Raw genomic sequence first — 27,227 nt, forward strand, 5'->3', positions numbered from 1 at the left:
TAAAAAGTAATAATTCTTTAAAGTATAAAAATTTGCTCCTTATTAATTAGTAGATGTGAAAAACATTACCATTGAAATCTACCTAATGACTTAATATCCATGCTCAGATGCCAAGGATCTCATAAAGTAACCTACTGTGACTAAGATTAATCAGATATATAGATATTAGAAACATGCCAGGCGTGGTGGTGCATGCCTTTAATCCCAGCACTTGGGAGGCAGAGGCAAGAGGAGCTCTCTGAGTTCAAGGCCAGCCTGGTCTACATAGTAAGTTCCAGGACATCTGGGGTTACAGGGAGACCCTATCTCAAAAAGATCCAAAAATAAAAATAAAAAAATAAACACATGTGGAAAATCTAAGTATTAATTGCATTAAAAGTGAATTTTTCTGTATGAAACTGTGCATTTTAATAATGAAATGGAGATCTTGTTTAAAGGTTAAAACCTCATTCAATTTTATGCCTTATAGGGTTTATACTGAGTACAATATTGTATAACTGTATTAATTCAACTGTAAATCTAAAAATTTACATTCAATTTTGAAAGAGATGCATCTTAGCTCTAGAAATTGTTATTGAATATGTCAATTTTGTTTTAATGAAATCCTTCTTCTAATTTGATAAAAATATTTATCAAATAAATATTTTTTTAAAAATTGAATGAGTTTTTACCCTTTAAAGAAGATCTCCATTTCATTTTAAGATATGCCTTTTCCTACATTTTTAATGCTACTAACACAAGTTTGCACATGTGTATTTAATCTCTATGTATCTGATTATTACAAGTCAAAGTCGGTTACACTCGGATCCTAAGTACCTGAGTATGGATATAAAGTCATCAGGTAGATTTCAATGGTAATGTTTATCACCTCTACTAATTAACATGCAGTAAATTTTTATGCTTCCTCTTCAAATATGTCTTTTTTAAAATTTGATTTTTTTTGTGTGTGTATATCATACAGAACATCCCACACAATCACACAATCTTATTCATCTATATACCCACTTCCCAAATGGCACCCTCCCATAGCGTCCCCCCACCCCCACTGGAGCCCATATACTCTGTCATCCCTGTTCCTGTCCACTGTGTTGTCTGCACCCCCAGCCATTCCCCAGTGCTTGTCCATCTGCTGAATCTATTCAGCCTATCTAGAGATCCCTGTTTTAGGAAGATCAGCTGTCCCTCATCTAGCAGCAATCAGTGGTCAATATTCCTTTAGATAAGAGTGTGGTCTTACCCTGAGGGCACTTTTTCTGCTGTTTAAATGCAAACCCATAGATCTCTCCTTAGGGGCTCACATTTCTGTATCACATTTCCTTCAGCACATGCTTTGGCACCAACATTAATCTTAGTGCTTTTTTTCAATCTAAATTGTACATTGCACATTTCTTTCTGCCCCACTTGCTCTTTTTCATTTTTGATCCCATGATATTCACCATTATCAATCTCACCACAAATACTACATTAGGCTTTCTTGAAATGTCCTCCATCAAAGATATTAATCCATTACTTTTCAATTTAGCCTCAGACAAGGTCTTTGGCTACGGGTAGACTGCAGCTGGATGTTTTGTCAAAATATCCCAGTTGTTGCTTCAATCCTTATTTCTTTCTAGAACTATTTGTTCTCAGTGCTACTTTCTTCTAGGCTCTTGCTCAAACGGCCTATAAAGCTCTGCTTGTTGACATTTCCTAGTCCAAAGTTCCAAAAACTTCCACATTTCTCCAAAACCCCTCATAGCCAGGTTCTTCACAGCAGCCCACTATCTAGTAACAAATTCTGTATTAGTTACTGCCTGTTGCTGTGATAGGACACCATGACCAAGGAAATTTATAGAAGGAAGAGTTTATTTGGCTTATTATTCCAGAGGGATTAGACTCAATAATGGTGGGGGAGTATGACAGCAGAGGTTTCCAGAGCAGAAAGTCAAGTGATCACAGGAAACAGAGAGATGGTTGGGAATCTGGCAAGACTTAACAGTTGTCAAACCCTGCCCCCAGTGATGTGCTTCCTCCAGCAAGGCTGCACCTCCTAAAACCTTCCAAAACAGTCCACCACTGTGTACAAAACGTCCAAATACTTGGAGCCTATGTAAGACAATCTCATTCAAACCACCGCAGACTTCTTACCCATCTTTCCTTCCTCTATTATGGGAATTTTTCTGGCTTGATCTCATATATTTACTATGTATGCTGGCATAATTCTGTACATTATGAGTAACTACACTGCAGTCAGGAAAACACTGTTTCTTTCCCATTATCTACCATCTCCAGGTCTTATGCTCTTTCTGGCCCCTCTTCTAAAATGATCCCAAAGCTTTGAGGGGCGGAGCAAGGGTTTATTCTGTAGCCTCTTGTTCTCTGCACTTTGACCAGTTGTGGTTCTGTTTTAATTGCCTTTCGCTACAAGAAAAAGATTCAAAGTTGAGAGTTGAGAGATACATTAATCTATAGGAAAAACAGTAAGTCATTAGGAGTCAGTTTAATTCTGATTCCATTTGGCAGAAAAAATAGTAGTAGGTTCTCCCTGTTGGCCTGTGACTTGTTTAGTCACAAGTTCCTATGCCTGATACCAGTGCCAGGTATTTTTTTGCTCTATCATGTGCTTAAAAGCCATCAGAAACTGGTTGGTGACTCACATAACATTCCTGCCACTGTTGAGCTCTAGTGGATAGTTTTCATTATGCTGGAAGTATGCATGCTACTGGAAGAGAAAAGTTATGATGAAATTTGTCCAGCTGTAAACCTGCACATTGCAACTGACTTGCCAAGATATGACCACTAAAATGGATTTTAAAATGTTCTCATAATTGTTCTAACTCAAGATTACTTTAGTACTCTGCTAAGTCAGAAGTTAACTGCTGTGTCTTGTTACTGTTAAAAAACATTAACCTGTACCTACAAAGATAAAAATATTCTTAGGTTATTTTTGGCATTAGACTTTTTTTCCTCCAGCAATTCACTCTTCAATAACATGATACTTAATTGGAAAGTACCATGACTTTCATTAATAACACCTTTAGTAAAACAGTATCTTGATTATATTTCACAGTATCTTGATTATATTTCAAGACTTTTATATGATTAAAAAGACATCATAAAGTTAGATCTTATTCATAAAAAAATGTGACTATATAAACCTGAGTTTGTGCTTATTGCTCAACATAGTTCTGAGATTTCATTGCTTAACCGTATCATAAGATATAATTATAGTGCAATTGAATTGCACTAAGATTTTTAAAGAATCTTCCATGTCCCAAATTGTAACCAAATGTCAAAATTGAAACCAACTAACACAGCACATTAAATCATAATAAATAAGGATATGGTAAAAAACAAAACAAAAACCTATTATATAAAGTAGTATAATTTAATTTGTAGAGAAATGTAAGTTTATTAAGTTGTACAGATATTTCTATACACCATATCCCAATGCAATACATCTATTCTGTGGATCAATCTCCTTAGAGGATTTGGGCATTTTCCATTAGTATAGTAGTTTATGCTTCAATTGATGAACATTATTGCTACACTTATTATTAACTAAACTCTATCATTTACATCAGGCTTCAGTGTTCAGAATTCATAACAGTTTGAACTCGTTCTGAAGAAATTAGAATAAGATAAGACATCAATGACAGAAACAAAGAGACCATGCCACCCAAGTATCACTTGGTAAACCAATGAATTTCATTGGTGTTACTTACATGACCATAAGTAACCTGCAAACAACTATATCACTGAAGGGAAAAAAAGAGTCTCTCCCAACAACTGGTAACTGTCTATAAATTCTTGGGAAGGATGGGGCCTCAAGGGCTACTCAATAGTGATTGTTAACTGACTCTAAAACCTGGGGAGGTGGTCTTGCTCATGAATATCCCATAGTATCTGTTAACTGGTGAACTGGTGGAACATTGTTAACTGCTTATATATCTTCAGGAATGGGTTGGCCTTCATGAGCTCTTCCACTTTTACTTGAAAGTTAATGGGCCCAAACATGTACAGGTTTTCTGAGCTATTGGCCATGTCATGCCCTGAGAACAGAATTCTACCACATTCCTCCCATTCCTCTGGTTCTTACATTGTTCCCATGTTCTCTTCCACAATGTTCCCTGATACTTGGAGCTAGTGTTATATGTGTTCCATTTATGGCTAAACATTCAGCACTCACATATTTATTTATAGCCCTTTGACCAGTTATATCTCTGCATTATCCACAGCTAGAAGAAGACTCTTTGTTCCAAGATGACAATAACAATAATCTATGATATAAACATATTTGGGTGGCAATTCAAAAATCACATCATGCCCATTTAGAAAAAAAAAAAATAGCACTAACTTCTTGACTAGACCCTAGGATCTCCCCAGCAACAGGCTTTTGACAAGGTTTGCAGTTGCAATACCAGAGATGAATTCCCTCTTGTGGAATGTGCCTTAACTCAAATTCGAAAGTACCTACCTGGTTGTACTCTGAGAGTTGTGAAACTACTGGACCAGCTTGTATTTCCTCCCTGCCGTGTTGGCAGTGTATTATGCAGATTTCATAGCCAAGTAAGACTTTTGGTGACAATTTACCCTCAGCAACGTCATAGTGCCTTCTAGTCCTCAGAAAGTTAGCCATCAGTGAAGAAATTCCACCTCATTCTCTGGTTCATGTCTCTGTATTCCACAACAAAGTCATGTGGTGTCTTCACCACACATTTTTGGTGGGCAACCAACTACCATGGCAATACTTTGGGAGTAAATCAGAGACCTCTGTGACCAGGTGATAGGGAGGTGAGTCATTCTTGGCACTGGAATTTTCATTTAATAGTGTTATGACTTCTGGGAGTGTTTTTTCCATTCTCACAAGGTACCTTCATTCAGATTTCTTTTTTTTTCAGTTAACCCAACCCATGAGTGGAGAAGGTAGGTGGACATAACATTGGGCCTGGTTGTCCTGAGTCAAGTTCGGCACATCAGTATTTATAAAATGATGTCCCTTTTACTAACAATTTTCCAGGAATACCCATATATAACACTGATTTTGTTGCAGTCCTGGATAGTATGTATGTGCTGCTCACTTGAACACAAATGCTTACAAGAAGCCAGTAATAATGTCTACAAGCGTTGGTGCAATTTGCATCCCTCACTCACAGGCACAGTTCCTTATGCAGTTTATTTGCCAATCTCCTACAAGACAGGTAGATTTTATTTTGTATTATTTATTTCTTTTTCTTTTCTTTTCTTTTTTTATTGAGATTTTTGTGTATTTCATAATACACAAACGATCTTAATTATCTTCTTACCCCTGTCACCATTGGCACCCTCGCATACCCCCTCAATACCCCTCCCCCCACTGGAGCACATATATTCGGTCATCTCTGTTAAGGAACACTGGGTTCTCAGTGACCTCAGCCATTTCCCAGTGAAAGACTGTCCACTGAGTCTAGTCAGCCCAACTAGAGTCCCTTGTTTGAGGAAGATCAGCTCTTCTTCATCTAGCAGCAATCAGTTGCCAACATTCCTTCAGATAAAATTGGGGTCTGCTGTTCATTTTCCCAATTCTATACTGGGTTACTGTCTGCCTGAGTTTGCACGGGTCTTGTGTGTGCTGACACCATTGCCAGAGAATCATATGAGCAGGATCCCAGGAGCTATTTATAGGACTCTGTTTCCCTATGGTCCTGCACCTCCTCCCTGGCTTTACAATCTTTCTGCTCCCTCTTCCGTGATGTTCCCTGAGCCTTGGGTGGGTGAAGTTTAATAAAGGGTCCTGTCCAAGGACCAGCATTCATCAGACTCTTGATCTCTACACTTAGGCTATTTGTGACCTTTTGTGTTCCTGGCCCTCTGCTGCATGAGGAGCTTCATTATTGAGAACTGAGAGATTCATCAGTGTCCTCTTCATTATCCCTGTCCTATGTTCTGTGAGCTTTAGATGTTGAGGTTGCATTGTAGATGTGTCACTTAGGCCTGGGCAATTCATATATAATATCCATATATGACCAGCTGTGGTACTTGGAAATAGTCTCTGACTGGTGCAAAATGAGCTTCTTTGATGGGCTACATGTTGGTAAATATAAGGATACATATTTTGCACATATATAACACTGTTTTTGGTGAAGTCCTTGATAGTATGTATGTGCTGTTCACTTGAACAAAATGCTTGCAAGAAACCTGTAATAATATCTAGAAGTATTGGTGCATATTTGCATCCTTCACTGACAGGCACAGTTCTTTATGTAGTTTACTTGCCAATCTCCTACAGGACAGGCAGTTTTTATTTTAATTAATTAAATTAATTAATTAATTATTTATTTTATTTATTTATTTATTTTGTGTTTTTGAGATAGGATCTCTCTGCAGTCCCAGCTGACCTGGAACTCACTATATATACCAGGTTGGCTGGCCTTGCTCTCATCACCTGCGGCCAGACTTTACAATAATCAGTGATCAATCTCCAGGAGTAGCTAAGGACAGTTTGTCTGTATTTTAGTGAGGGCATTTGATTCTTGGTTTCCAGTAGGACTCAATGGACTATGAGATGCCACATAAAAAATAAACAAGCAAACAACAACAACAAAACTCTCAGTGGTCCTGATTCCCCCTGAACTCCATTACATATTTCTTTGCACATCTGTTGTCCATACAAATGGCAGATACAGGGGCTGGAGAGATGGCTCAGCAGTTAAGAACACTGAATATTCTTTCAGAAGACCCAGTTTGAATCCCATCATCCACATGGCAGCTAACAACTGTCCGTAACTCCAGTTCCAGGGGATCCAACAACCTCTTCTGTTCTCCGCTGGCACTGCACGATACTGGTGCACTTACCTACATGCAGGTAATACACGTATACACATAAAATAAAAACAATAAATAAAATATTAAAAAACAACAAAGAATAGCAGATACAGCCTTTGCCAATGATATTTTTCCCATTTAGTCCTCTAATGCATAGAGCCATAGGTCAAGGTTCATGAGTTACTACTATGAATAATGTTGTTTTCTGATATTTTATTTATTATTTTTATTTTATGTGTATACATGTATTGCCTGCATGTAGGTAAGTGCCCCTGTGTCATATAATACACACAGAGGACAGAGAGACTGTCAGATCCCCTGGAACTGGAGTTATGGACAGTTAGCTGTCATGTGGGTGCTGGGATTCGAACCCAGGTCTTCTGCAAGAAGTGTTCTTAACTGCTGAGCCATTTCTCCAGCTCCATGAATACTGTTGTTAACTCAGCCCACTAGCTACTCTTTCTCCTCTGTGAGGTCACATAATTTATATTATTATAGTAATCTACTCCCTTCAGCTGCCTTTTTTTGTGTTATTAGTGTCCCTTCTAGTACCTTGTAAGTTGACTGCTGGTTCAACTTCTGGGAAAGGCTCACTCAATGGCCTGAAAGGACACCAGTCCCCACAGAGCCTGAATGGCATCAGTGACAGGGTTTGTGAACACACTTTGTGAATATGCTTATTACTTTTGCAAAGTCTGATTCTGTGTCACCCCTTTTCCTGAAGGTCTTCAATCCACCCTGTAATTGGATAATCTGTTTTTATTGTTATGAAAGTGGAATCAGTAATGGGTTCTCCCTAGTACAATGCTTTACCTGTAACTAGCAATTGCTATTGTTATGCAGAGCAAGGAGAGTCTGCCCTTTTCCTTGGCTGGAAATAAACAGTACTGGAACTGCTTGCCAAGGTTACCTTTGACTTAGATCCTCAGACCTTCTGGTGACTTGTAGCATGAAGGCAAACAGGTGTTTGGCCACACGTATGTTAAACTTGTTCTACAAGGGACTTAGTTTACTCAAAAGCATCTTTATACTTTAATTTCAATCTCACATAGCACTCCTTTTCATTTAAGTTATATAAAAGATGGGTAACTTGGGCAATGTCTGAAATGAAAATGCACCAATACGCCATGAATTCCCCCTGCCCCAGCACATGCAACTGTTTTACATTTACAAGCACAGGCTATTACAAGAATTTCTCCGTAATGTCTTCAGTCATACAGGTTTTATCAGACTCTAATTACCTCCCCTCCCCTAGTTTTACAGTTGTTCCAGTCATTTTCGGCGTATATGAACTGATTTTCTATTTTCATCCCTTTAGGTTTACCTAGTGGTCTTTCAGATGCTTAATCTTCAAAACATTGAGAGGTTAGCCTTACACACTTATGTAATAAAACCATTTATTGAAGGTGGGCAGGATAACCAAATCATGGTCCCAGGCCATCATCCCAAGATAAATAATGCAGATAACCTTAGAGGGATACTCTAAAAGTCCACTGCTGTCCATTACAGGTGAATGGAAATGGGTGTCAAGATGCAGCAGCTAAAGGAGTACTTAAAAAGAGAATTAGCAATGTAGTGTTACAGAAGTAATCAGAGATCAACAGTGGAAGTCAGGTGAGGGGAGGGAGTTTAATTTGACACTAGCAGGACTGACATGAATCAAGAAGTTAGATCACCTGTTCAAGTTTTGGGGGGTTTTTATACTCAAGTGAGGAATGTAAGCAAAAGGTACAAAGCATATGCATGGTAATCAAGTAAGATAACAGAGGGCGACAAAGGTAATAGAAGTGCAAAGTTTACAGGAATGCAGAAGCCTTAAGTCCACACAGGAATGTGACAGTTTTTGAAAACAAAGACTTCTTATCCTGGATAAGCACAGGGGGCAGGAGAAGAGTCCGGTTTACTTCTCCATTACTGGCGTTCTCAATTATCATCACATTGCAAAATCCCGGATAAGTTCTACTTCCACAATAGTAGCATGGAAAGATTTTATCACTTGTAATAAGTGGTCTGTCAAATAAGCAATATTGGGAACAGTGGCATTGGGTGGGTGTTTGATTTTGACGCACAGAGTACAGGAACAAGAGGAGAGAAGGGAGACTACACCAGACCTCAGACCAGACTGTGTTTTATTCAAGCACAGGAGGGACCTTCCCACATGCTGGAGGCACCTGTGCCACAAGAGGGGGTTGTTGGCGATAATATAGCTGTTACTGTCTACATGCAAATCAGAGGCACTCTTGAGAAATTTATGGCCCCTTATGCCCCCTTCTTGCTGGCACCATTTGCTCTGGCTTAACTCAAGAGACAGAGGATTTATGAACTCTTCTTGGGACCAGTTGCTCAAGGAAATAGACTGTCTTGGGAAACACACAATCTCAACAGTCCTCCCAGGAGGGAGGGAAGTGGCTGATTGATAATGCCAGCAGTTTCAGAGAACTTCTGGTTTTCTGCAAGGGGCATTCTATCAATGGAGACACTATGTTACTGGGCTCTCTATAATCCACTGTCAGAATTTTTTCACACCAGGCACACTGAAAGGGCTTTGGGCTATACAAATAACCTCCCCTCTTTGTAGCTCTTTAATAGTTTCTGATTTCATTATGGTCCCCAAGGGGTCTGTACTATTCTATTCTCAGGCCTTACTTGGAGTGGGCAACTTTACATGCTCCTGGTTTGCCTGAACATGCATGACTGCCTTTAAAGTTCACATTTTCAGCTGAAAACTCCATAGTTGTGTATGCAGCACGGCATCCACTCCAAGAATGTTTTCTTACAGTGGAAAGATGCACAGTATTCCACTGGGGGTGGGGATAGTTGTGCATGCCTACACCAAACTTGATAGAATTGTAGGAGAGCCATAAGCTTCATTAGAGGAACCCATTCAAACATAAATTCTGCTTCATTGCAAATACCTTCATTCTGAGGAAGGGATTATGGGCCCTTTGGTGGACTGAATAAAGGAACACATTCCTTGCCTGTTGTAGGTCTGGCTCTGACTCTTCTAAATTTTGAAGTCCTTCCTTTTCCTGCTCTCCTAAATCTAACAAAGCTTATGTACAAAATTCTGTCCTCATATCCATTTACTGCTGCCTATTTGACCTGGTGCTTTAGGACTTTGCTATGAATGAAGGCATAATTTATTCCAGTATCCACTTAATATGCAAGTATTTGCACATTACTAGGTGTTCAAAAAAACTCTCAAGTTAACAAGCGGTCTCAGGTCTCTATGCAGGGCCCACTCTTGCAGTTACATTGGGCACCCTGTCCGAAGAATAGTTGAGGTAGTTCCTACCCCAGGATAGCTTTAGCTCCCATAGTAGGGTAGTAGGAGATGTTCCTTCGTTCAGTCCTTTAGTAAACTGCTGGTCAGGATTTAAATCCTTTCAAAGAGTCACAAAGACAACATTTTTACGTAAGTTTGGTTTTGTTTCTAGTTTTTTCTTTTTTCTTTTTTTTTTTGTGTGTCTTTTTGTTGTTGTTGTTGTTGTTTGTTTCATTTAGGAACACAACTCAACACAAATCTTGTCACATTTGCTTCGAGTAACCCAGACAGGACCCATAGCAGTCTTGAGGTCCATAGCAGATTAACTTCTTTCTTAATTCTCTTCTGAACACAGTCCTATCCAGCCCAGTGAATTAGGTGTCAAACAGGGCCTCCCTCATGCCTAATTACTTCAATAATATCTTTATCATACTCCAGTCACTGCTGTTCATGGGGATTTCAGCTGTTGAAAACCAAGTGTCATTAATAGTTTGTATAAGCCCATCCATCAGGGACTGATTTCCCCCATACTGACTCAAGTTATGCAGGTTAAGAAGGGATGGGGAGTTACATTACTCTGTTCCTTCACATACACTCAGAATGATCCAATTTCCTACAGCCTTATGAGACATTTTGTATTTGTAATCAAACATTAAGTAAATTTGAAACAATAACTTTTTAAAATAATATACACATTCTGCTTTTATGTTATTTGAGCTGCTGTTGGCATGAATAAAGATTTCTAGAGGTAATACACAAGTTATTTAACTGAATTTAATCACTTCACCATGCCTATGTACTTTAAAACATCATTTTGTACCTCATAAATGCGTACAAATCTTCACCAATTTAAGTCATTTTGACTTACTTGTTTTATAAGTGATAAAAGTTGTTTTTTTATTTTCCTAAGAGGAGTGAGAGGTGAAAGTGAAGTGGCCCATAAATAAAATGTGCTGTACTTTCAACACAACAGAAGCAAACTACAGCATCCTATTCTTCACTCTTTTTACCTGTACCCTCCATTTCTTTTTTTTTTTTACATTTTTATGTTAAAAGTATCTTATCTACATGTATTTATGTACATAATGTACATTCTTAGTGCCCAAAGAGGACAGAAGAGGGTGTTGAATATCCAGGAGCAGGAGTTATAGATGTTTGTGAGCCACCTTGTGGTGCTGGGAATCTAATCTGGACTCTGCAAGAATAACAAGATCTTTTAACCACTGAGCTATCTCTCTAGCCTCCCCTCTCTAGTTCTTAAATTGTCATTCCTTTTCATTAACAAGGTTATTATCCTACTTTTTCAAACTTCTGTTGTCTCATTCCTGTCTAAAATACATTTTTTTTCTTGACCTCTAAATTTCTTAAGATTATAATCTATCAATGGTAGGTCCTGTTTCTATATTCACAAATTCTATGAATCCTATATTTATAATTCTTTTTGTGAATGAACAAATGAGTTAATGAATGAAGGAACAAAGGACTGAGTTACTCTTCCATGACTCTTTTGTTGGTTTCTGAGATGTATGTCACGGTTAATTCCAAGGTTTGTATTCCAACTGTTTCTTTGTATGTCTCATTCTACTACTGAATTTACCCCATGGGAATGAATACATTTTCTACATTCTTAAAATTTCATTTTCTTTTCTGATATAAATGACTAATAGTGGGATTATATGAGGATTAAATGTGATAATTAAATGTGAAGCTCTTAACCTGAGTCATAGAGAATAACTAAGGAAAATTAACAATTGTGCTGAAACTAAAGGTTTTAACTCGTATTGTAACTGATATTTTCCTGACTTATGAGTATGAAGAATGAATATGAAGAAGATTCTAAAGGCATTTTTTCTTTTCTTGTTTTTAGAACCTATTCTCAAAATATGTGTATGTCCATCTTTTACACATCACACAGCACACAGAATAATATTGTCAGAGAACAACACTTTAACATTTTTAACTCTGAAAGCTCTGCATGTTTATCAAAATAAAATAGAAATAGCAACGCAGCCTCTCATCATAGATGCCTTTGTTATAATTAAAATATTACAATGATTTCTTGTAGTATTTTACAATGTAAATTCATCCTGAACATACAGTTGTAACATGATGAGTTAAAAGCTTTAGTGATTTAATGTATTTTAGATAGTGTGGAAAATTAGGAACTTTGTGAAAATTGAAAAACTCATTTCCTAATGAGATTTAGGCAAGGTTGCAAGGAATGTCATTAAAAATGTGAAAAATAAAATAGAAACAAAACTCAGGGGCAGTAAACAGAATCAGCTTAAATATTATTTAAGAATATTTTAACTAAAACTAAGTTTTCTGCTGGACTCTTCTGTCTTTTAAAACTAGAAAAAATATTCTTCTTTGAAATTTTTACATTTATTTCATTGTCTAGCTCCTCTCCCTCTTTCTCCCTCTTTCCCCGCCCCTGCTCTACCCCTTCTCTGCATGCATCCATTGCATGCACACTCTTGTGTATGTGTGGGGGCACTTGTCCCACACAGTGTGGGTGTGGAGGTCAGAGGACCACCTTTAGGAGTTGGTTCTCTCTCTTCTTCATGTGTGTTCCAGGAATGGAACTCAGGTTGTCAGGTTTGTGGCAAGCACTTTTGCCAATTTAGTAATCCCATTTGTCCAGAATATAATTCTTGATTCCATGGTAAATAGTTTCAAACAGTCATTATTGCAATCACAATTTGACCAATATATTTAGGAAGGTATAACTGACATAAAATGAATCTCCAAAGCTTAAAATATAAGCAATTACAAAATGTTTAATTTGCATAAAAATTTCATCAACTGGATGTACGGTAGTTTCTTCAATTTTTATTCCATGATTATTCTTCCTTTTTCTAGCATCATAAAGGCTGTTTTAGTAATCTGGAAGCACATAGAAATGAGTAACAGTAAATAGTAAGTCAAGTCTTCATAATAATGAATGCTTTCAATTGTAATGTAATCAGTACAGAAACAGTTCTCATGTGTAAAATCTTTGTTTAGTTACAGATGTTCTGCTTGTGACTTAGAACCAACCTTTCTTTTTCTTTTCTACATTTCTCTCTACAGAAAGCTGACCTTGCGGTTGCTCCACTGGCTATTACCTATGTTCGAGAGAAGGTCATCGACTTTTCCAAGCCCTTTATGACACTTGGAATAAGTATTTTGTACCGCAAGCCCAATGGTACAAACCCAGGCGTCTTCTCCTTCCTGAATCCTCTCTCCCCTGATATCTGGATGTATATTCTGCTGGCTTACTTGGGTGTCAGTTGTGTGCTCTTTGTCATAGCCAGGTAACATGCTCACTTTTGTGATTTTTTTGGCAATTGTTACCTCTTTTTTCTAACTAATAATTGTCAAAAGTCACAATCTACTTTTATTTTCCTTATTTCACATTGGGTGCTGAAGAACTATGAGCTTTTGAGTCCCATCCACTTACTGCAAAGGCCACACTGCCTTTGGGGCATAAAGCATGCTGGTTGTGTCGGTAAGCTATAAGTGTGGTAGGGTTAGTCTTCTCAACCAAACTCTAAAAGCAATCCAAATTACTATTGAAAAAAATATTTCTTTATTTTGAAGCTTTCTTTGAACCAAAATAATAAATATTTTGCAAACATGAAGTAATAATTCAAACATTAAAAAAGCAAAATAATAAAATTTAAATAGTAGGCACTATTTTCAAGGAATCAAGACAAATTTAAAAGAAGCATTTTAAGTGTAAAGAAAGGACCATGCTTATCTATACAAAATTTATTTTTTGCAGAGTAAATATACTATAAATATACTAATGCTTATTTTAATTTACATATATTTTTCAAGAGTTAGGATTAGAAAACTGAATGCTTAACTAGAGAATGTACAATTTAGTATTTTTATAATGCCTTTTAAACATTACGCTAATCCTCACTCTATTCGTTGCCTTAATGAAGATGAGAATTGTGCCTCAGGATTCAGAATTTTATTGCCTCCATAATGTCACCAAAGCCACATATTCATTATATTCCTTCAATTTCTATATTTTGCAAAAAAAAAAACTATTTCTCTAAATCGAATTAGAATTTTATATGTGAATTTTGACATTGTTGAAAATTGTCCCTAACTATATGCATTTGTGTGCTCAAAAGTCAAAATCAGACATGCAAATTTCACTTTTTCAACTTCATTACAAAAGTCTATGGATTAACTTTCACCCTGCCTGTGTACCCAACTGAGCAGCTATTCCACACCAGCAAAAACAGTTCCTTTATGTCTGCAGGTGCACCTATTCCTTCTTAAAAAAACAAACAAACAAAAAAAAAAACTAACAAATGTTTCCAGAGAACATGTTAATAAAGTCTAGAAGGAAGAATCCTGACAGTCATGAGGACCTGTATGAGCACCAGTCAAACAGCCTGGAGTTTTCTGCAACTTTTGAACTAAACTCTTGAATTACCTCAAATTTGTATTGGGAATTTTAGATATTCCTATTTCCCAAGTCCAAATCTTCTGAAATTAAAATTAAAATGTATTTCAAAGACATAGTTTATTTTCCAGCTAAAAATACATCATCTGATAAGGACACAGGGTGTATTTGTACTTATCTACTTTTCAAAACATTTCTATAACTCTCATTTTATGTCAACGTGACATACTTTGTCAATATTACCAGTATTGATTAAGTAGATAAGGTAACCCTCATTGAAATAAATGAATTTTTGTTATCCCAATTGAAAATATGAAGTTATGCAACATACAATGCTCCACTTCTTGTATGTTCTGGGCAGCAGGTACTGTCTATATTTTATCAAATGAAGGGATTTGAAATGATCAAGCTTCTTACTCAAGGATGTGAAAAAAATGATTAAATACCTAAGTGAAACTTTTATCATGAAACTAGTATGTATTCTATAATTAATGATAGATAGCTTGTTAACCCATAAACGATATCTGACAGTACTGGTGAACTGTGTAAGGCTGGGTGTGGGTTCTCAGAATATGTGCACTTATAAATTAATCTAGTTTAAAATGTCTCCAATTAAAAAAAAAAAACACTCAGCTCTCAGATTAAAAGATTTTATAACTAGATACAATTTAATTTCTAAATGAGCTTCCAATTCAACTGAGTCTGCATAAAATGTTTTTACATGACACTGAACACTTGCTCGTAGAAAAGCCGGTTATGAGATAGATGCAAGTTCATAGTAAATACCCGAGTTTGATGATAGAACTTAATTGCTCTTCTCATTTAAGTAGAATCATAATTTATTTTGGAACTTGAAATATAAACATTGATTTTGTATATAAATTAAAAATTATGTAATACAGAGATCAACAATGTGTTATTTATATAGCTGATGTCAAATACTTATAATAATTTCTTTATATATATGTACCCTGTATATTCCTTACCTCCACTAAAATTATAGTAAAAAGACAAAAAGAAGCCTTTAGAAACCTGGCAGTGTAACTCTGTGGTCCAGCATTTGTCTGTGGTCCAGGATTAAAAATGTATTAACCTTTAGGTATGTGTCACATTTTCTTTCCCTGTTGCTCTGATAAAAGCAACTTAAGAGAGAAAGGGCTTCTTTTAGCTCGCAGTTCAAGGCACAGTCCAGTATGGCAGGAATTCAAGGCATCATGAGATTGAAACAGCACATCACATTATGTCTGCAGGCAGAACAGCAATGAATACCTGTGTGCTGCTTACTCTCTCCACAGGCCAGGATCACAGACCCTGAGAATTGTTCCACCAACAATTAAGACATGTTTAACCACACCAGTTACTGTGATCAAAGGTAGTTTACCCATGGGCATGCCCACAGGTCAATCCAAGCTGCCCAAATTCCTCATGGCATCTTCCTCCCCAGCTAACTCTGGTTTCTGTCAAATTGACAATTAACACTAACCATCACAATATGTGTCTCACCTTCCTTGAAAATCATAAGCACAAATCTCTAAACTAAAGAATTTTCCTATAACTGAATTCATATTTAAAATTATTCAGCTATATCATATTGAAATTTAGGAAATTGTAAAATATCCAATTAGGGATGAAACAAACTATTTCATAATTAAATATAACAGATACTTTAAATATTGTCAAAATTTGTCATTTATTTTTATTTACTTTTGTCTTAGCCATCATTTTATATTATTTCTGTTCTTACACTGTAATTAACCTTTAATAGCTTAAATATAGATGCATTTTCCACTTTTCTTTTTTCGCTTTAGCTTCTCCTTTAATCACTCTCTCAGTCAAATATTAGTTGTTTTTAGAAGCTCACTTATCAGGGACACATAAAATACTAAAACCTTGCCTATCTTTTCTTCATTAGTTTATTTAACAAATGCCTATTTGCTACCCAAATTGTATTAAGAATTCTGTTAAGCGGTAAGTCAAAGAAAAAAGATGGCTATATTTCTGTATATGATACTAAATATCTGTGGACTTTGAGCAATTTTGTGAAAATATTTAATGATTATCCTAAATTTTTATGAATTCACTATATTTTAAACATGTTCATTAAAATGACTTGCAATATATATTCACATGTGGAAAAAACTCAGTCTATAAAAAATAAAATATTACGCACATTGTTAGCTGTGATTACAATACCAGGTTTGAAGTTTACTGAGCGTGTGCTCTATTATAATAAACAACATAAATGTTATGAAATGATAGTAAATTATTACTACTTGATAGAATTCATGTTTTTAAAGCTGGATTTTAAAGCACATAATTTTGTTTATGGATTTAAAAAAAATTTCCCCATCACTATTTTACAAGAAACACACCTAAGAATCCTTAAAAATACTTGAAATAGATTTAGACTGCTAAAAGACATCTTAAGTTATTTGTATTGATTAATTCCGTGTCATATGGACTTTACAAGTAACTGAACTGTTACTTATAGCACAATGACACAATCAGCATCCTTCTATGAATTAGCTGAGAACTCTTAGGAGTAAACATGAGGTTTGGATAGCACATTTTAGAAAAGGACTAGCCCTGTCTCAAGTTTCTTAACACTTGTTCTTAACTGACAGACAAAAAGAAGTCTTGGCTGAAATCGACTTGCACTTAGTTATAGTATCCTTTAGTCTTTACTCCTTTCTCCTTTGCATTGATCTAGTAATATCATAGAGAAATGGCAGTTAGTCATATTAAAAGATTAGTCAGGGCACCCACCGTTTCTATGCATAAGATGCCGTTTTCACCTTGCTTCAAATATTTCCTATATTAAACAACAGATACTATTAACATCAGTACTGTTTATAAAATGAGTGAATTTAAATTCCCATATATATTACAAACTCCTTTTTTTCCCCGACCAAAGTTGTCTGCAAGGCAGTCAGAGCTTCCTAAAATTCAGTATCCAAATTTTGGTGTAGGTACCTACCTATTAGGTTGCTACACAGCAATGAAAAACTGAGGGAAAAGCCTAAATGAAAGGAATGATGGTGCTCATGTTTCCCTCCAACAGGATTGATGTGACGTCAGCAGTCCCCAAGCCTGTCAAAATGTTGCATATTTAGTCCCTACATTGACATTTGAAAATGAAATGCAAATAAACTACACTAACACTATAGAAGTACTAACACTATACTAAAGAAGTAGAAGTACTAACACTATACTAAATTTTATAAGAATGTTGTTACACAGATATATTTTAGACTTATTAAATGAGCAGGAAAATGTGGCCACATGTAGGGAAAGTTTAAAAGAAGTCAAATAATATTGACTTGTTTCTTAAGCAGAGTAGCAAATCAAATAATAACTAATGTGCTAGGGCTGGAGAGATGGCTCAGCGTTTAAGAGCACTGACTGCTCTTGCAGAGGACCTGAGTTTGATTCCCAGCACCCACATGGCAGCTATGACCTGTCCTTAACTCCAGTTCCAGGGGAATTTGAAGCTCTGGAGAGATGGGTCAGTGGTTAAGAATACATACTGTTCTTCCAGAGGACCAGGGTTCAAATCCCAGCACCCGCATGGCAGCTAACAACTGTCTATAACTCCAGTCCCAGGGGATATGACAGCCTCTTCTTTCCTCCGTGGGCATTGCATGACACGGGTGTACTTAACTACGTGCAAGCAATACACTCATGCACATAAAATAAAATTAAAAAATTAAAAAAATAACTAATGTGCTGAATATATTTTAGTTTTCTAAATTAAAAACAATGTAGACTTTCTATGTTGTTTACTTTGTGTGAATTTTTTTAGAATATCAGAATATTAACTATTATATTACTAAGGCAGTAGAGAATGTTCTCTCAGAATCTGTTCAAAAGTATATTATAATAACTACCAGAAATGTCTTGCACTAGGTTTTAGCTCTAATATGGCCTTTGGTCACAAAATGACAAGCCTATATCTCACTTAGAGTCTGTATACTTTGAAAACAAATCTGTGTTTTTCTTGGAACTCGAAAGATGTTCTAAACATAGTTTTTTTGGTGGTTTAACAGACTTTAGAAAACCAGTCCAAAGTGCTTGCATTAACAGCTTTGATCTTGACTCCTGAGCAGTGTGCAATAGTTTTTATATTCCTGTCACAATGATGGGTGACACTTCATGTACAGTGAAGGGCACTTAAGAGTGGATAGCTATTTTGGTAAGATGCTCAGTGTTAAGCTAATCTTCTGTCGAAAAGATTGTTGTCACATTAAAATGAAATACCAATTTTGTTGTTTGCCTATGCCAACAACTTGCCAACTTCTTACCCAGAGTACCTTTTAAATTTATTTTTTCCTAGCATTGTTTTAAATAATTGCTCTTTTTATTTTTAATGTCATTTTCACAGAGGCAAATTGCAGGAAAACTTGCTATTTTTTTTCCCCTTCCCATTTAGCTCAGTTGCTGCTTGGTAACCCAGTAATAAAATAATACAACTGCTTGCTTTTAGTGGTTTTAATAATGATTATTGTTGTAAAGCAGACATGGTGTTGTAATCTACATCATAAGTAGAACTAATCCCATTGAAACTGAGGAGCATCACCTATGATAAAGATATGATATAGGGCATTCAGGCAGCAGAGATCTTGGCTGCTGTCATAAGGCTATGAGAAAGAAATGAATCTCAGTTCTTATGAGGTAGAGGAAGAACATGTTTTCCAATTTTCAATTTTATAATTTTTAGACATTTAAAATAAAAGAATTTAGAAGGAAAAAAAGCTTATTTATGCAAAGACAATGAAAGATTAAAGTGGTTATTAAGTAACCCTCTGTAATCTTAATCAAATTCTCATTGGCACTTTGTTTTTAGGGAAATTTCATTTAAAATTTTTTTTTTCTAGTTTTTAGATCTCTATCCAAAATATTTTCCCCATAAGTTAAAATTCATTTTTCCCTCCTTTTCCTCTTCATCCTTTAGGCATTCCCTTCTTTCCTTACTTGATTCTTTTCTATTTGCTTTTAAATGTGAGTATCAAATCTAGGGCCTCACACACGCTAGGTAAATGCTCTACAACTCATGCGCATGCCAGCTTCGAAATTATTATTTTTTCTTCATTTTTAGATGAAACTAAAGACAAATGCATGAGAAGATATTTATTAGTCATTTTCTTTTCAAATTTTATGAACATCATTTTCTTCTGCTGTGCTTTCTAGATCCCTGAGAATTGAATTAAATAGTTCCTGAAGCAAAAAGTTTGCCCTCTCTAGGTCACTGTTCAGGGTGCCCACTTTGTAGGTATTACCACAAAGATCTTCTAAAACTAAGATTAGCCTGTGACAATTTGTTTCTATTTATTTGAGTTATACAATGTCTACTAGTAATTCATACAAGCTATTAGTATATTAGATATTGTAAGAAATTTAAACAGTTGAAGAAACACAGCACATCTGGGCTGTATATCTTAGTGGTAGAGTACCTGGTTAGCATGTTGGAGGCCATGGATTAAAATACTAGTACCATTCAAATAAATAGCACTTGTTTTAATGAAATATTGTGGACCATCCAATTATGTATTTTCATACACATCCCCTGATGAGTTTCAGCACCATTGTAATCATTTACCTTTTTAACCATTCAGATGATGAAATGCAGTAATTCCTTGTCAGTTGCCACTATATCTGCCCACTTACCATCTACTTCAGGACAAGAACAATGTTACAAATGACTTGTGTCTCTCCTTTTTGTCTGTTTAGTCATTCTATTCTATTCTAATATTATTTTACGCCATTCTTACCCTACTCAATTCTATTACTACCCTACAGTACCACATCCCTACCCTACCCTATTCTAGTTATTTCCTTTTTAAGATATAGAAAAGAAACCCTATGATGAGCCTTTTAAGATTGAACAAAATAAGAAAAAATCAAACCAATTTTCTATAAATCATTAAATTGTTACTCCTTGTTTTTCAGTTTCTAGGCAAGTGTATCTCCACAGTTGTATATACTATAAAAGGCTTGTAAGGTGCCACCTCCTCCACGCTTGGTTTATTCTCTCAATTCTCAAAATAATACTTCTGTTTTTCCATAGACATTGGAAAGACTCGATTGATTAAAAAAATAATAATTGAGATTTTTTACATTTCATACGACTGTTCTTAATCAAATTTAGACTCCCCCATCCATGTTCCCCATCGTCCCACTGACCTTCTCTGTTCTGTCATATATGTTAAGTCCCATCCAGTCAAGCATTTGTACCCAGATGTCCTTCGGTGCAAATTCATCCTCTGGAGTGTAGTTAGCCCATCTAGTTCTCATTCTAGGACTGGCCCACCACACATTTCTCTGGCTCCACTCTGGGCCCTTGTCTGATTGAGTTGACATGGGTCCTTTGCTCAATGCCACCATTGCCACAAGTTCACAAGTGTAAGCTTCCAGCAGCCTGAAAGCCTCTGCTTCCCTATTCATAAACCAGCCCTGGCTCTTACACTCTTTCCATCCTCTTCTGAAATGGTCCTTGAGTCATGGGTGGGTGAAGTTTAATTCAGGAATCCTATCCAGGGACAAACACTTTCAGGTCTCCTAGTCTTTAAAACTTGGCCAATCGTGGTCTTTTGTATGTGCTGCACTCTGTTGTATAAGGAAGCTTTTTTCTTTTCTTCTCTTTTCTTTCTTTTTTTTTTTTTTTTTTTTTTTTTTTAGTAGCCCCAACTCCTCAGTCAAAACATTTTCTTAATTTGCTCTCTTAGAAAGTCAGCTTATTTATGTATTTCATGTAGTTCATGAAATTATTTAATCTGCAGTGTCTACTCAAGAAAGGGCAAAGCTTTTATATTAAGCTGAACTTGGAAGCAGTAGTATGCAGGAAGTCGTTCTATGGAGGAAGCCTGTGAACAAAGATCGAGCAAATACATGCTCTCAAGGTGGTGTTTTAGTTTTGTTTTCTGGATGTTTCCCAAAAATGAGAACAATGAGCTCTTTAAAGGCAATTGTCTTGGAAACTGTAAATATATGGTTTAGGTATTTTTAATGGTAAATGATACTTTTAATTGGAATTATGCTTCAAAGCTATTATATTACTGTAGTTCCTTTAGGGTAGGAGTCCTCCCAGTCAAATGTTTTCTTGTATATAGTCTTCACCTAGCCATGTGGAAGAAATCATTGAGAGAGAGAGAAAAAAAATAAAATTAATATAAAAGCACGCAAACAATAACTAAGTTAAATTGACAACCAGAGAGTCACTTATTCCTCTTTTTAATTATGTGTTTTAAGACTTGATATGTAGAATAAAGGGTACAGATTTCAGACTGTTACCCATCACTACCACAAAGCAAGTTAAGAGTGTTTTCTCTTTGATTAATACTAATGTCGTTACATTTAAAAATTTTAATTTATTATAGGAACAAAAGTTTTTCTAAAGAGAAAATATGGATTTAGAATAAAAATATAAAATATATCAAAAAATTGTATTACTTGGTTTGTTTTGACCACAATCTTAACTTCATTTTAGATTATTTCTTCCTTAAATTAAAAAAAAAAAAAAGCTTTCACTATCTTGATTTTTAAATCACACTTTATTAAATCTTTCTTCCCCATATAGTCATACAAAACAGCAAATTCTTTGAAAATAATCCTTATTGGCTAAATGTGAGAAGCGTGTCTTCTCTTAAGACTTCAGATAAAAAAGATAAAACGTATTTCCAATACCTTCAGCATTGAGACAAGAGACGTTAATGTCACACTGATTGCCTTCTATACTCCTGACATTCTACTCTTCAAAATTATTAGTTTTACACAGTAGACGGAGAGAAGCACGTTGTGAAATTTTCTGGAGAATCAAATGCTATTTGTTTTTGTTTTTATTTTTCCCCCATAATTTATAATGAGAGAAGTATCATTAATGTTAAATGAAATTGTAAAAATATTTCAGTGGAAATCTACAACTTTATTTCTTCATATTAAGTAAAATAATGCAGTCTATCCAAGTAATTAATGAGCAGGAGATGCAGTTCCATCAACCGGTACAACTTCATTCATTAAAGCATGTCATGCACCTTAACTGCTATAATTTTTTACATTCCATTACATAAATACATCATTCAAATTAAATTTTTTTTCATATCAATCCTGTTGAATATGTTTATATGGAAGCAAATAAGTTAACTTTATATTGCTATTATAAAAACCTTGCTAATAATTTCATATATCTGCTTTTTAAACTGTAGTGATTATATTGAACCTCATGTACATAGAATTAACTCAGACTTTTATTTCTGGTACTTTATAATTTACATAAAGATAATTTTCTTTTTCCTCAGAATGGGTATTAATGTTTCATTTTATTTTTTAGAAGATGTATATCCTAAATTAATTATTTGAAAATTCATATTTTTTGTATTCTGGCTTACACTATTCAAAATGACAAACTTACAACATATTTTCCTATGAAAAAATGCACTTAATATTTGAAGCAAAGGTGAAATTATAGGTTTCAATGTTACTGGCATGATAAACATTATACACAGTTGGGCTACAACTGTCATCTAAGTTGGTTCAGAATATGCACCTGAATATTATTTTAAACCTAATAAAATTAGGTAAGTGTTTCCCTGGTTCCCTTACTATTATTGGATTATTGGTATTGAGATCGGGGGTTGAGGGGGCTGTGTTTCAATGCAAGTTTAGTTAATTGGTAGACTGAAGATGTGGTTTGGAGATAATAAATAAGAACAAAGAAAATTTTGCTTGTAGATGGAGATGCACAAAAGAGCTTCTCATTCACAGAATCATAGTCATTACAAAATGCTATTACTCTTTCATTTTAAATTAGGGCTTCAAATCATTGAAATCAAGATGTTTGAGTGTAATGTTTCAAATTTATCTGTGAAAACTTTAAAAATATTTATTTTGGTAGTATTTAATTTGGATAATTTAGGTAAAATAAAATAACTGATTTCCAAACATGTTTCAGATATTTTAGACAAATACATAATGCATGGATATCTTATTGATTTGTTTGATAGACTGAAGAATGTATATTTTCAAGACTTTTCTAACTTTTTACTTGGAAAGGTAGAAATTCCACAAAGAATAAATTTTGTGAAAGTTCCTTTAAAAATAAATTTTATAGGTAAAATATGTAGTTATGAAATAATGTACCTTGGATATTTTTAGGTGCTAAAGTTTAATAATTTTGTATAATCCTGGTAATGTTAGATAAACCATATTAAATATGTAAATGATACATTTATAACAATATTACCACTCTGTTGAGTGTCCTTTTTGATTTTTTTATAAAAAGGCATAGTCTGTTTCATTTTTCAGGATTAGATACCTCCTGATCTGACTGATCTGTAGACAGTCTTCCTTGAGCTTTTCAAGTCTGGGCTTAATGCCTTAAAAGTATTTAGCAAGTATTTTACAAGCTAAGTACATGTTTATGATTTGTAAGTCTAAAAGAAATTTGGTAATGAAATAATGCTGATGTTTATTTAAAAATAACCACTTTACGGGGATGGGGATTTAGCTGAGTGGTAGAGCACTTGCCTAGCAAACGCAAGGCCCTGAGTTTGGTCCTTAGCTCCGGGTGGGAAAACAAACAAACAAACAAACAAACAAACAAACAACACTTTGATGTTGACTTGCAATCCAGTTGCTAACTTGGTAAGAAATAAATATATAAGATAAACTTAATTTTTATTATGCAACATTGATTTGTGAATCATTTTTCTGATTAGTCTCAATTTAAAGCCACTCTTATTTTAATTTAATTGGATGTTGAGTTGTTGATAGCCATCTAATGGAATGGCATGAAAGCCTTCGTATAATTTCAAAGATAGATTCTAGTTTTAAGGTAAGAATTATTTTTTCTTTCATTTTGCAGTTTGTATAATAACCTATACCCAATGCAACCAAAATTATTACTCCTCTAAATCTTAACACAATTCATAGATGATTATAAGACATTTAAAATCTGTAACAGTAAAAGCAATTACAGATATAAATATATAACAAATTGCTATAGAGATTCATCAAATTTTAAAATATTAACACATTGATCAGCTTATTACTGAAGTTAATTTTCTAGAAATATTTTTAAGTATGAGTCTTCAGGAAGATGTTCATATTTCAAAGATACTCATTATTTCATTATTTTAGTTCCTTTTCCATAATGTAAATTTGTTTTCATTGATACATTATAAATCTGTCAATATTGCCATTGTTATCATTTCATTAAAGCCTTTTGATCCATTTATATATGTCCAATAATATGTTCAATAGCATATTATTCAATGTTCATGTACAGAAATATGGTAATTTCCCATGTACATTTGCTGATTTTCTGGCACTAAAACTACCAATTCACGTCAATGATAAATAATGAACAATTTATAAAAATGGCTTAAATTCAACAGGAATATTAACTTTTTCAGTGATATAAGGTAATAGCTTAATAATTGACTGTAGTAGTGAAGGAAGCTTGGTTTGCAACACTAGTTAGTTTTCACGGTGTAAATATTCCAACTGTGTTCAGTGTTCCAACTGTGTTTATTAGCTGTTAAAGAGTACCTGGGACTGCAGAGTTGGGAAGACAAGTGCAAACTGGCTTTGGAAGGCAGTGTGAGGAGGCTTCAGCATGCCACTGTACAATTTTGCAGTTTGTATGATAACCTATGCCTTATGCAACCAAAATTATTACTCCTCTAAACCTTAATATAATTCATAGATGATTATAAGACATTTAAAATAGGAATATTTTAATAGGAAAGAATAGGGAAGAACTGACCATATCAGTGCATTTGCAACAGTGCAGGTGCTTACACACAGCTGTTCAGAGTATATGAGAAGTGTATTTAGCAAAAAATAAAAAGTCCAGAGCCTAGAAAGATAAGCAAGTATCAAGATTTTGAAGTATTTCTACACTTAATACCAATTAATTCTCTTAGTCATGATACAGCAAAAACTTGATATCTAAAGTACCATAACGTTTTAAAATTTTTTAAAAAATATTTTATTCATTATTTTTATTTTTTGTGTATGAGTGTATTGCCTGCATGTATGTAAGTCCACCCGCGTCGTGCAATACCTGGGGAGGTCAGAAATGTATGTCGGATTCCCCTGGAACTGGAGTTACAGATGGTTAATTGTTAGCTACCATGTGGGTGCTGGAAATCAGTCTTGGGCCCTCTGCAAGAGCAGCCACTGCTCTTAACTGCCGAACCAACTCTGCAGCACCGTAACAACTTTTTAAGATAGCTGCATCTGAATATATCTGTGGAGAGAAGAAAATGCATTTTGAACAGTACGGTTATGTGATGATTTCATTTGGTGTATCATTGTGCAAAGTGTTATTTTCTTTTTTCCCTTCCTTCCTTCCTTCCTTTGTTCCTCCCTCCCTCCCTTTCCTTTCTTTCTTTCTTTCTTTCCCTCCTTCTTTCCTTCCTCCCTCCCTTTCTTCCTTCTCTTCTTTCTTTTGGATAGAGTCTATCTCTAGCCCCAGCTGACCTGGAATTTGATATGCAGTCCAGGGTAGTCTCTATCTCATTGAGAACCAACTGCTTCTGCCTCCTGAGTGCTGGGATTAAAGGCTTGTGCCAACATGACTGGTGATATTTTCTTAATTGCTGAGCTTTCTTTCACTAAATTAGAAAGTAGCTTCTTACTGGGTATTTTAAAATATTGACATCACCTCCCCAGTTATCATTTTAATGAACTATTCTAAAAGGATTATATTCTTCTAAAATATTCAGTAGCACTATCATAAATATTGTCTTCTGGAAGTTTAGTGAAAGGTTCTGATTTAGTAAAAACTAGTTTCTTTAGTGGGTGATAAGAAAGAAGGGAGGGATTATTTTCATATATTTAAATAAGGTCAGGACTGAAGCAGCTGCTCATAAGTAATTTCAAGGAATCTGGAACGTTTTACCCAACCCTGAAGTAGCTTCGAGTGAAGGTTTTAGCCTCGCTCTGGCAAGATGTCTACTGAACATGAGACATCAGGTTTATACCCCAGGCCGGAAAAGTGAACAAAAGCCAAAAATCATTACTTTTCTTCTTAGAAAAGGAAGGAAACTAGGTTCAGATCCCAGCACCCACATGGTGACTAATAACATCTGTAACTTCATTTTTAGGGGATACAACACTCTCTTCTGATCTCTGTAGACATTGTACAACATGGGTGCAATTAAATACACAGGCAATCCATTTATTTCAGTGTTTGTTTTTTGTCATACACATTCACCATTGACGAATTCACCTATAGAGAGACTAAATTAGTATGTACGCTGCTGGCACCTTTAGTGCTGATATCCTGGTGTACATGAAAACACAGCATATTATATATTACTTAGCTGACATCTTGAAGTTTTATATAAAATCATAAAAAAAATTCTCAGTTTGTAATGATTTCCTGTCTATGAATGTGTGTAATGTAAATTTAATTTAGTGAATTTGAAAATTATAGCTCAATTTAACTGTTTCTGGTATTAGAATAACCTGATACTACTTATTTGTGAAGTTGGCTTTAAAAATCAAGATTTATTATGAAATTATCAGAAAGACACTCATTTAACAATCCTTTTATTACATACATTAAAATTGACAGAACGTTTAAGATTTAAGCATAGGAAAGCTTCTTTTTCATATTTACAATTTATGATTTGAAAGCAAGTATGTTCTTAAATAAATTACAATTTTATTAATATATTACCATATTTATTAGAATAGATACATCAATAAATACATCGCCATCAATAAATACATCAATAAAATAAATTAAATATTAAATTTGTATTTATAAAT

At 34.9% G+C, this 27,227-nt stretch overlaps 1 protein-coding gene across 6 annotated transcripts in view; it reads left to right on the forward strand.

The window, feature by feature from the left end:
- The window catches only part of Grik2 (glutamate ionotropic receptor kainate type subunit 2), a 771,644-nt gene that overhangs the window by 556,390 nt on the left and 188,027 nt on the right, over window positions 1–27,227 (forward strand). For all 6 annotated transcript variants that reach the window (XM_008822942.2, XM_008822943.2, XM_029558576.1 and 3 more), the window contains one exon: window positions 13,121–13,344. In XM_008822942.2, the coding sequence (XP_008821164.1) occupies window positions 13,121–13,344 (224 nt within the window). The remainder of the gene's footprint in view (window positions 1–13,120; window positions 13,345–27,227) is intronic.

Source organism: Nannospalax galili, unplaced genomic scaffold (genome assembly GCF_000622305.1).
Source record: "Nannospalax galili isolate Female #2095 unplaced genomic scaffold, S.galili_v1.0 scaffold448, whole genome shotgun sequence".
NCBI classification, from domain to species: Eukaryota; Metazoa; Chordata; class Mammalia; order Rodentia; family Spalacidae; genus Nannospalax; species Nannospalax galili.